This window comes from Dama dama, chromosome 2 (assembly GCF_033118175.1).
Source record: "Dama dama isolate Ldn47 chromosome 2, ASM3311817v1, whole genome shotgun sequence".
Taxonomy (NCBI): Eukaryota; Metazoa; Chordata; class Mammalia; order Artiodactyla; family Cervidae; genus Dama; species Dama dama.
The window spans coordinates 9,960,376-9,971,633 of record NC_083682.1 but is presented as its reverse complement, the minus strand read 5'-3'; the positions used below and the strand labels follow the sequence as shown (position 1 = coordinate 9,971,633).

At 50.1% G+C, this 11,258-nt stretch overlaps 1 protein-coding gene across 1 annotated transcript; it reads left to right on the top strand.

Moving 5' to 3' along the window:
• The first annotated feature begins 748 nt into the window (after positions 1–748).
• SCGB1A1 (secretoglobin family 1A member 1) lies at positions 749–3,974 on the top strand. The gene is made up of 3 exons (XM_061156842.1): positions 749–803; positions 2,991–3,178; positions 3,942–3,974. Exons 1-3 carry the CDS (start codon positions 749–751, stop codon positions 3,972–3,974), a joined length of 276 nt encoding a protein of 91 aa, XP_061012825.1.
• The last annotated feature ends 7,284 nt before the right edge of the window (positions 3,975–11,258 follow it).

Genomic DNA, 11,258 nt, shown 5'->3' with positions numbered 1-11,258 from the left:
CAGGAGAGAGAACAATTCAAGAAGGAAATGGTGAGAGGTTAAGGCCATGAAGAGGTCAAGTGCCATGAGGCCTGTAGGGCCCGTGGGTTTGTCATCAGGAAGGCAGGACTCCAGACCCGGCTGGCACAGTGCACCCTCCAACCCGACCTGGGCATTGGGTTTCTGGAGAACTTAATCTGTCAACATGCTTCAGTTCAGGGTCTCGCCCAAGTCTGACCACAAGACACTCTGGACCACATGACTCTGGAGGCTTGAAGTCCAGCCACTTCCTTGGAGTGGAGCCCGCTGGAGTATCAGGAAACCCAAGTCTCAGTCCTGTCATTGCCACTGGTACGGGGCCTTGGGCCTCAGTTTCTCCTGGGGTGATGAGATCAGGCGGACTCTGCTGTCTGTCCATCTACACTGCCCAGTGCTCAGGTTCGAAGGGAGTAGCAAAGGCGGCCAGCTCTCCAAGCCCTCTGACTCAGGAACGCTCACCCCCTCCACACTGGACTCGGTTCCTCACCCAAGTGGCCCATTGTGTGAGCTCTGTTTCACTGAGGACAGAAACTGGCTTGAGAAATGAGAGTATTTACTTTTTCCACCAAGCTGATGCCCAAGTAAACAATCCAGTCCCATAAGTGGATCCCGTGCCCTGCCCTCCCCACTGCAGGAGAGTATAAGAAGGTATCCCAGTGGGCACATCACCCATGAGACCACCGGATCCAGAGACAGGGCCAGAGCCTCCCTCACCAGCCTCCTGCCCACCATGAAGCTCACCATTGCCATCGCCCTGGTCACCCTGACTCTCTTCTGCAGACCTGGTGAGTGTCCAGAGCCCTCCACCCCAAGCCAGCCTTGGCAACTCTCCCAGCGCTGCCCAGGGGAGGGGGCGGCTGTCCACGTCCTCTGTGTGACTGCTCAGAGAGCCTGGGAATACTGACTTCCAGCCAGGAAGCTAGGTCTGGCAAAGAAGCCCATCTTAGGAATTTAGGCAGAGCCCTGGGGCTGTGATGAAACTTGTAAAGGACCCCATGTTCCATATCCAACAACCTCAGAAGTGCAGAGATGGAGAAGATCCCACCTAGACGCAGTGACCACTAGAACAGGAGTAACTAACAAGCTCCCCAAAGCCCAGGCCTGGACCGACCCCGAGGTGCCAAGAGACCTCCAGGTTTGGGGTCCACACATCACCCCGGCAGCCAAAGAGGCTGGAAGGAGCCTCATGGCTTCCAAAGAAACCCAACCCCAGCAAGGTCTCCCATTCGGGACAGAGAGAAATATTCTAGAAAGGGTTCTTCCCTTGGGGAAACTGCCGACTCAGAATGGAGATTTCTAAACATTTTTTTTTGTCCTCTACAAAAAGGATTAGGAGTCTCTGAGGAGTTGCAGCTGTCATGAAGAGGAGAGTGATGGGGTAGGGGGTGTGGATCCCATCTTCCTCAAAGCCCCCGATCTTTTGGGAACTGGGATACTTAGCTGCTTTTTACTCTATATCTGTCTCTTCTACTCCTTCTACAACAACAAAAAAGAGTAAACAAATTCCAACTCCTTCACTTTCAAAGTTCCCTAAGAAAAATAGAGATAAGTTTTATGACCTTGGGGAGTGGCGGGGGAGTTGGAGACCAAGAGGCAGCAGCAACAACTATGGTGCAGAGATGCCTGTTTTAAAGGGAAGTAACATCGTTTGGACTGAAATGTACGTTGATTAGAAGATCTTAGCGCCAGGTACAGCCCATTAAGACAGGGTGAGATACGTAGGTGGTGGGTCTGGGATGTGTTTGTGTGTCCGTGTGTGTGCACATATAATAATACCAATAAGAAGCTCTAACGTTTATTGGTGCCCATCCCTGTGCTGAATCCCGTGCACATATTATCTCTTTTCATTCTTACAACAACTCTATGAAGTGGGGACATTATCCCCCGTTTTTCAGATGAGAAAACTGAGCTACGGAAAGATAAAGTGACTTGCCTGATGACACAGTAAGTTGCAAAGCAGGGACCTAAGTTCTGAAGAGGGTCTGACCTAGAGTTATCACTTTGTGTGGAACCCCGGAGTCCTGGAAAGGGAGTTCGCACACAAGCTGGTGAAGTCAAGGACAGGGATTTAAGACTCAATGGGAAGTCAGGGCAAACAGGGAGCTGGGGATGGTGATTCTCCCCATGATCCCGGGATTGTTGTTGTTTAGTCGCTAAGTCGTTATCTGACTCTTTGCAACCCCACAGACGGTAGCCTCCAGGCGCCTCTGTCCAGGGGATTTCCCAAGCAAGAATACTAGAGTGGGTTGCCATTTCCTTCTCCAGGGGATCTTCCAGACCCAAGGATCGAACCTGCAATCTCCTGCATTGCAGGCAGATTCTTTACCACTAAGCTACCTGGGAAGCTCCATGATCCTGGGGGCAGGGACTTAAAAAGGGAGCATGAGGGGGGCGCCTTCAGATGAAAGGAACACGGCAGGGGTAGGAATAGGCGCAAAGGTGTGTCTGTGGGTGGATGAGCCCACAGGCCCGGCGCCCACAGCGGATGTCCCTTCCGGGCCAGGCTCAGGGGCTTGTGCTTGGCGGGTACACGTGCCTCTTCCTGCCAGCGCCTGACTTAATCACATGGTCTCAGACCATCACTAACCATCAGTAAGAGGCATGTTTCCGCTGGGAGCCAAAACCCTTTGTGGCCTCTCCCCAGCCCCCACGCACCACACCAAAAAACAAAAAGTCAGATCAGCGGCTTCTATTCTTAGAGCTCCACCTGGAAATCAAACAGAAAGAGCCAGTAGCACCTTGCCCGTCACAACCCAGGAAGCGCAAGGAAGGCGCAGGCAAGCCATGAAAAGCTGGCCGCAACCCAGAAGGCATCCACATGGCGCCAAAGAGCCAACTGCTGGCCGCGTCACCCTCCAGGCCAGGGTTGAGAGGGCCCCTGGCTCTTGTGGATCTGGGCCAGGCCCTGGCAGGGAGCTGGCCAGTCTAGACACGGGCCTGGATACAGGGGCTCTCTCCTCTCTATTCTCCAGCATCCACAGAGGTCTGCCCCAGCCTTCTATATGCCTTGGGAAACCTCCTCATCGGCACGCCTGCCAGCTACGAGGCTGCCCTGGAACCCTTCAACCCTGACGAAGACATGAAAGAGGCATCAAAACAGCTGAAGACGCTGATAGACACCCTCTCCCCGAAGGCCAAGGACAGCGTGTTAAATCTCATGGTACATGCTTCCTCCACACCGGCTGCCCGCGTCCCTGGGCTGCAGTGCCGCCCACTTCCGGGCATTTGTGCATGCTCAGTCGATCAGTCATGTCCAACTCTGCAACCCCATGGACTGCAGCCTGCCAGCCTCCTCTGTCCGTGGGGACCCTCCAGGCCAGAATACTGGAGCGGGTTGCCATGCCCTCCTCCAGGAGATCTTCCCAACCCAGGGATCAAACCCAGGTCTCCCACATTGAAGGCAGATTCTTTACCATCTGAGCCACCAGGGAAGCCCCAAGAACACTGGAGTGGGGAGCCTATCCCTTCTCCAGGGGATCTTCCAAACCCAGGGATCAAACCCACATCTTTTCCATCTCCTGCACTGGCAAGCAGATTCTTAACCACTAGGTCACCTGAGAAGTCCCTACTTTGGGGACACTTTTCTAATCCAGAGAGGAGAGTCACAGCGCAAATGTCCCTGGAGAAGCAGGCACAGCCATCTTATCTTTTTTAAAGAAGCTCCCGAGGGACCCTCCTGGCAGCCCAGTGGTTAGGACTCCCAGCTTGCACTGGAAGGGGCATGGGTTCAATCCCTAGTCAGGGTGGCAAAAAATAATAAAAATAATAATTAAAATAATTAAAACTAGAGAAGCTTCTGAGAAATAATCCAAGCTTAGCTCCTCCCACAAATACTGAAGCTCTTAGGTGACATTAAAGTTTCTGGGTCTGGCTTTGACATTTTCATTCACCATTGTATTGTGGATTTTGTTTGTTTGTTTTAGGGGAAAATAGTACAAAGTCCAGAGTGTGCTTAGGATTTAGAAGCTGAAGATCTCCACCTGCGAGGCCCCTGCCACTCCCCGGATGCCCTTTTCACTCCATCCCCACCAGCCCCACCTGACTCCTGCAATAAAGTCCAAGCAAGCATCTCATCTGTGTGCCCACCTTTTTTATTCACCTGCTAGAATGAAAAGTGTGCCACTTCTGGGGTAAGATTAGAGCAAAAAGAAAGGCAGTGGCCGTGGAAACACATCCCCAAGGGTCCAGACCTTGTCTCACTTCCAGTCCACAGATGGCCAGACCAGCTTCTAGCACATGCTCCCTTCCATGGGCAGAGAGCCAGCCTGGAAACATTCCCAGGGCCTTGCTCAAACCTGACCTACAGAGAACGGTGGGGGCGGTGGGGGTGTCGGCGGGGGGAACATTAGACATGGTGGCAGCTGACCTCAGGCTGACCTTCCAACCCCCATCCATTTAGTAATGAAATTCAGTGTTCTGTTTCTTCCAAACCCTTTGGGATCCTGCTCTTGGGTTGAAAAAGAAATATTTAAGGTGATTATGCTACCCAGACACAACCACAAACAAAGATGGAGCTTTCCAGAGAGTTCCATCTCCCAAAGATAAATGGTGGACCTTTGAAGCATTCTGACAGAGCAGTAGGGTGCTCTGAGGGGCTGGCCGGCCCTGTGACAGTCTGCAAATCACACCCAGCGCAGATGGTCTCTTCCCACCTATGGAAGGATCCGATTCCTGTAAGAAGCTTAGAAAACAAAGGCTGGAGGGAGGAACAGACTCAATCCCTTGGTTAGGAATCCAGGGTCCTTGGGGCTGACTTTGGGGACAGACAGAATCTGGGGGGCATCCCCAGAGAGGGTCGGTTAAGTGTTTTGCTTACTTCACATTTGCCACATGAAATTATTCTCAAACTATTTTTTCAAGCAAAAACCCTGCTCTCGTGCATTTTCTAGATCCTGTATCAGCCATCCTGATGAGGGCATCCTACGTCCAGGCTGAAACTGCAGAGGCTTATGGGTCAAGCCGTCCATTCACGTCACTCTCTGTCCCCAAGAGGCTAGTGGAGAGTGGGTGGGAGGGCGTCAGGCTGGTCAGCACCTGGCAACTGCTGCCCACTGGCGATGGTGCTCTTATCTCACCCCAAAGCCCTTCTCTGACTGGTCCCTACCCCCCTCCTGCCATTCCTTGAGTCCGCATCCAGCCAACTTCCACTCAAAAAGAGAATCGGCCACCCCCTTTCTTCTTGCATGAAATCAATTCCCAGATATTTACTGGCACTTGCCATGTGCTCATGGTGATGCTCGGGGCTCTGAGGAAGCCGGGAGCAGATTTCATAACCCAGCAAATATGCATGAAGCGGTTGCTCAGTGCAGAAGCACACTGGGGCCCAAGTAGAGCAGAGTGAAGACAACGGCGGCCTCTGGTCTCAGGGAGCCAGGGACCTGACAGGGAAGACCGCCAGACCCCCCAAAAATCAACAAAGAAGCAGACAGACAGATAGGTAAACCTGTGCTGAAAGCATAAAAGAAAGAAAGGGAGCTCCCCTGGTGGCTAAGTGGTAAAGAATCTGCCCGTCAATGCAGGAGACACAGGTTCAACCCCTGATCGTGAAAGATCCCACATACCGCAAGGTAGCTAAGCCCATGCTAGAGCCCGGAAGCCACAACTACCAAGCCCACGCACCCTAGAGCCCACTCTCCGTAACAAGAGGAGCCGCCGCAATGAGAAATCCAAGCACCACAACTAGAGGCGAAACCTCGCAGCAACAAAGATTCAGCATAGCCAAAAATAAATACATAGGTAAAATTTGTTTGGGAAAAAAAAGAGAGAGAAAGGGAGTGATGTAAGCAAGAGTAGCATGGACATGGGATTTCCTGGTGGTCCAGTGGTTAAGAATCTGCCTTGCAAAGCAGGGGACGCAGGTTCCATCCCTGGTCAGGGAACTAAGATCTCGCAGGCTGTGGAGCAGCTAAGACCTGATGCAGCCAAATAAATATTAAAAAAAAAAAAAAGAGTAGCATGGACAGGCCAACCCAGGAATCCCCTGGCTCAAGGTCTGAGCAGAGACAGGAGGGACTGGAGGGGATGGGGGAGGCAGACAGAGGCAGAGGGGAGACAGGAAGGAAGATCAGGCAGAGGCACAGAGGGGACCGTGAGGAGGCTGCCCAGGCTCCCTCCCTGAGGCACCATGGAGCCCTGCCCCTGGACCCCAGGAGAAAATTCAGAACCTTCTGAAGACCCTTAGCTCTAGGTATCTCTCACCTGCCAGCAAACAGCCCAGACCTCTTCCCCTTATATCCTACCATCCACCCAACCTCTCAGTCTCCTCTTGTCCAACAGAAATATGATTCCCCCTCCCTCCTCTCTTTCCAGTCTCTGTAAATTCCTTCTTTAGCCTCCCAGCTGCCCTGGCCTGAAGCCAAGGGGCAGTCCTGAGCCATCCCTCTCCAGTACTGTCCTGTTCAGCCAAGCAAGTCACCCACAAACGCCTCTGAGAACCGCCTGCCTGCCCACAAAGCCGCCCTGGGCCCCACCACCGCTCCGTCCCTCGCACAGCCTGGGGGAGGAGGGCTCCTAACTGCCTCCCCGCTCACACTGTAGCGCCCTGCAGTCCGCTCTCCACAGTAAGGCCAGAGCCAGTTATCAAATGAAAACTCCCTTCCACGGCCTCTCCCCCCACTCCAATCAAGTAATGCTCTTTGAAGCTTCCCCACACTCTTCTCACCAACTGCAAATGCAGAATGCACCCATCACTGGTTCTCATCCCCCATCCTTCCCACTGCTCACTCCGTCTCTGCAGTCTGCCCTGCTGGCCTGCAGTTCTTTTTGTTTTTTAAGAACCAAGCCGCCAAGCCCCTTCCTACCTCAGGGCCTTAGCACAGGCCACACAGCATGAACTGCTGGAAGCTATTGACACTTGCTGTAAAAATTCACCCTAGGGACTTCCCTGGTGGTTCAGTGGCTAAAACTCTTGAGTTCCCAATGCAGGCAGCCTGGGTTCCATCCTTGGTTAGGGAACTAGATAGACCCCCCACATGCCACAACTAAAAGTTTGCATGCCACAAATAAAAGACCCCACGTGCCACCACTAAGACCTGGAACAGCCAAATAGATATATTTATAAAAATAAATAAATATTTATTTATTTTTTAAAAAGATTTGGTGCCTCCAAGGCAGAGGACACCAGTTCCATTCCTGGTCGGGAAACTAAGATCCCGCATGCCGTCCGGCTCACGCCCTCAAAAGAAGAAAAAGCAAATCGCCGTAGAGCAAAATAGGCAAAGACTAGAACTCATCCTAAACGAGGGTCCCATGTGGATATAAACACCCTCCAAACACCCGCTGTCCCGTGGCAATCGGCCCCTGACCAGGCCACACCATCCCCAGATACTGAAGTGGAGGACGCGCACAGGGGGAGCGGGAATGGAGGGGGCAACCGCAGAGGGCACGGAACGAGAGGGTTGCAGAGAGAAACCTCTTCGGTTCGGATTTTTCCAAGAAGCTACGTAGTCCCGCGGGGACGCGCCTTCCGCGCCCTCAGCAGCCGGCGCCTCCATGGCCACTAGGGGGCAGTGTCGACCAAGGTGTCAGCTCGGGGCCTCTGAGCCCCGCAGCCCACACAGCTCGGCTCACTCCGCGGGACACAGGAAACGTAGTTTGGTGTTTTGGGGTTTTTTGTTGTTGTTGTTTTTGTATCATCTGTGATTGCTTTAACTTGATTTTTCAGGTTTTTTTTTTTTTTTTTAAATAAGAATTCTGAGGAAAAGCAAGGGCAGTCATATAAAGTTGCTGCCCACTGAACCCTACCAGGCATGTGTCAGCTCTTTGGGAATTAGTAGTAATTCCGTTCCTGAACAATTGCGAGGGCGAGTCCAACAGAATCTAGAACGTGAGATGGTCCGGAAGGTACAGAGGAGCCCCGGGCGCTAGGGGAGCAGGTCCTCTGACCTCCATCCACCTTTTTTAACATCTCAAGTAACCTAATAATTAATTTTATTGATTGCTTACTCCCTGACAAGCATTTCTGCAATTTCTTATTTCTTCCTCACACAATCCAGATTGAAGGCCAGACCCCCAATCCCTGCCCTACAGTAAAGAGTGGGATCCCAAAGGCAGGAATTTCCTGGGCTAATAACTGAAATGACACTGATGAGAAATGTCCACCCCCCCAAAAAAAATATGCACCTACGTGCACGCTTATGCAGACACACACACACACACACACCCAGACTATCGCCATCCCACCCCTCCCTCACTATCTGCCACAAAAGAGGGCCTGTGATTGTAAAAATTCCAGAGCGGGTCAGGGGGACTGGCAATTCCAGAAGAGATTCTTGGTAGAGGGTGGGGCCTCATGGGGGTGGCAAGCCTCCTGCCTCCCCTCTCCCCCACTGCGGACGCCCTGGTTCCTTTGCATCCAGGTCATCTTTAACTCACATACCTTGGCCTCCAGTGAGCCATCCACCTAGGTGAGTATTGTTCAAACAGATAAGGATCCAGGGCCATAAAAGGTTCAGAATTTTAATTACCTATTCAGAACTAGGGAAATATTTACCTAGGGCAAATAAAGCAGGTATCTGGGGATAAAAGGAAGGCCAATTATATGGCAGGAAGAGTCTCCACCTCAGAGGAGCTGCAAATGTAGGCGATCCCAAGAATGTGAGCTGTCAGCACACAGAAATGTACATTCAGTTTTAAAAGAGCAGAATGCAAGATGAACTGATCACAGCCACAGAAAGAGCACATATCTATGTGACTCATGTTTCGGGAAAGCAGAAAAAAATTAGAAAAATGAAAGAATGTCATGGGGTTCTTTTTTGTCTTTTTTTCTTTTCTGCCTGGCCACACTGGGGCCATGGCTTATCTTTGAACAGCCCTCAAGCTAAGAAGGATTTTTACATTTGAAGAAGGAAGATGAGAAGTGTGTCCAGCCCCGGTTATATAAATATATAATTATATAATCAGCCTTTTTCACTATGAATATGCTAAACTCTAAAATGCAAGGAGGCCTTGGGGAGGGAGGTGGAGGGGGGGTCAGGATGGGGAACACATGTAAATCCATGGCTGATTCATGTCAATGTGTGGCAAAAACCACTACAATATTGTAAAGTAATTAGCCTCCAACTAATAAAAATAATTGGGGAAAAAAATAAAATGCAAGGAGGCCAATGTAATGAATAGAAGCTTCCCGCGCTTGAGAAGCATTATGCACAAACCATGTAAAGTGAAAATGTAATATGTATGGGACTTTCCTGGTGGTCCAGTGGCTAACATTCCACACTCCAAATGCAGGGGGCCCAGGTTCAATCCCTGGTCAGGGAACTAGATCCCATAAGCCACAGCTAAAGATCATGCATGCCACAGCTAAGGTCTCTCACAGCCAAATAAATAAATAGGTTTTTTAAATTAAAAACAGTAAAAAAATTTTTTTAATAAGAACTGTAAACTGTATCTCAATAAAGACAAAAAAGTTCAAAGCTAGAAATGTATTGTTAGCACTATATTACTTTTAGCATTCATAGCATTCTTTTGAAGAGTCCAGGGGAAAGACCCAATTTCTTAATCATGTTATCTAACTAAACTGTGAATCTGGGAGAAATTTTTTTTTTTTTAATATATTACTCCCACAACCTGCAACCGTAAGAACAATTGCTATTTATTTATTTTTTTGGCCACACCATGTGACTTGCAGGATCTTAGTTCCCAGACCAGGGATCAAACCCCTGCCCCCAGCATTGGGAGTATGGAATCTTAATTATTAGACTGCCAGAGAAATCCCAGTCAGATTTATTCTTGAAGGAAGCTGAAGAGGAGTAGTCATTACTAAACATGGCCATTATTGCAGAATCAACATTGCAGAATCATTGCAACACTGCAGAATCCAAGGACTTGCCCTTGCTATGTCAATATAGAGCCTAAACTGATGGATCTGTAGGAAAGCTGCAGTTTTACACCCTCAACACGTGAGCGGATTGAAGTTAGCCTGGCAGGAAAATCTATAAATGATTCATGAGGCAGGAAGAGGAACCAAAACCAACCCTCATCAACTTTATCAAGATGATATGGATAAAATGATGTCTAGTTTATGGCTAATGCAAGCATGCTGTTTGCAGATGCCAGGGGTTTTGTGGCTAGTCATTCACCATAGGGTGGTTGTTGTTCAGAGAGGCTTCAGATAAATGATAAAGAAAACATCAATTGATGATGAAAGGGCCACACAAACAATGCCTTCTGCAGCGTGTAATTAGGGAGCGTTCCTCCCCAGGCACTTATGGAATACACCAGCGGGCACATGGAAACAATGTGAGGATGAATCATGAGGAGTTAGCCACCCAACATATTTCCATGAGCAAACCCAAATTATGAACCTTTAGTCTATGCAGAAATAAATCTGAAAATAGATTCAGCTAAGCATGCACAGTTGATAGCATCAGAATGGATCAACCAGGGCCTTGAAACTCAGACTTGTCCCCCAGCAAATGAATGGATTCCAAACCCATGACAAAAATCTAGTTAACTCCTAAAATAGCTGAAGCTGTGTGTCTGCAGCACCCAAGCATCCTGAGTGTCTGTGAGGGATTCAGCTCAAACTGTCCTTTAGAATTCCCTCTTACGACGCTGGTGACACATGTGGATACTCCTTCAGCCCTAGGACAGAGTGGAGATGCTGTCGGTCAGGGGCTCCCAGGGAGAGAGCCTGGGCCCTCTCCTCATCTCACGGGTAGTGAGGAGATGAGGACCGACCTCAGGGCACTGGGCCCAGAAGAAGGATCTCCTGACCTCTGACCTTATGCATCCATAGGTCTCTGAGTCCACCGCTTTCTCAGTTTACCTTGAATGTGCCCCCTTCTCTCTACTCCGATCCCAGTGCCAGGCCTTCGCTGTCTGTGGCCTGGGATATTGCAAATAACCTCTGAACTAGTTTCCTATGGCCGCTGTAATAAACTACCACAAACTTAATGGTTTTGCTTTTTTTTAAATCCTCAAATGTATTATCTTACAGATCTGGAGGTCAGAAATTCAAAATGATTTCACTAGACGAAAAACCAAAGTGTTGGCAGGCTGTACTCCTTCCGGAGACTCCCAGGGGAGAGTGTGTTTCCTTCCTTTTTCAGTTTCTAGAGGCCACCTTCATTCTTTGGCTCGCGACCCCTGCTCCCATCTTCAAAGTCAGCGGGGCAGCCTCCACTCTCCCTCTGGCCTCCTCTTCTCCCTCTGGCCTCCTCCTCTGCCTCCCTCTTCCATGTGGATGGACCTTTGTGACTGCTCTGGGCTGGCCGGGTAATCCAGTGTGATCGCTTCAT

Bases quoted from the DNA above. Each gene is read 5' to 3' on its own strand.
- SCGB1A1 (XM_061156842.1), top strand. From the start codon at position 749: ATGAAGCTCACCATTGCCATCGCCCTGGTCACCCTGACTCTCTTCTGC. The intron at 804-2,990 runs GTGAGTGTCCAG...TCTATTCTCCAG, and splicing joins GACTCTCTTCTGCAGACCTG to CATCCACAGAGGTCTGCCCC. The intron at 3,179-3,941 runs GTACATGCTTCC...TGTTTGTTTTAG, and splicing joins ACAGCGTGTTAAATCTCATG to GGGAAAATAGTACAAAGTCC.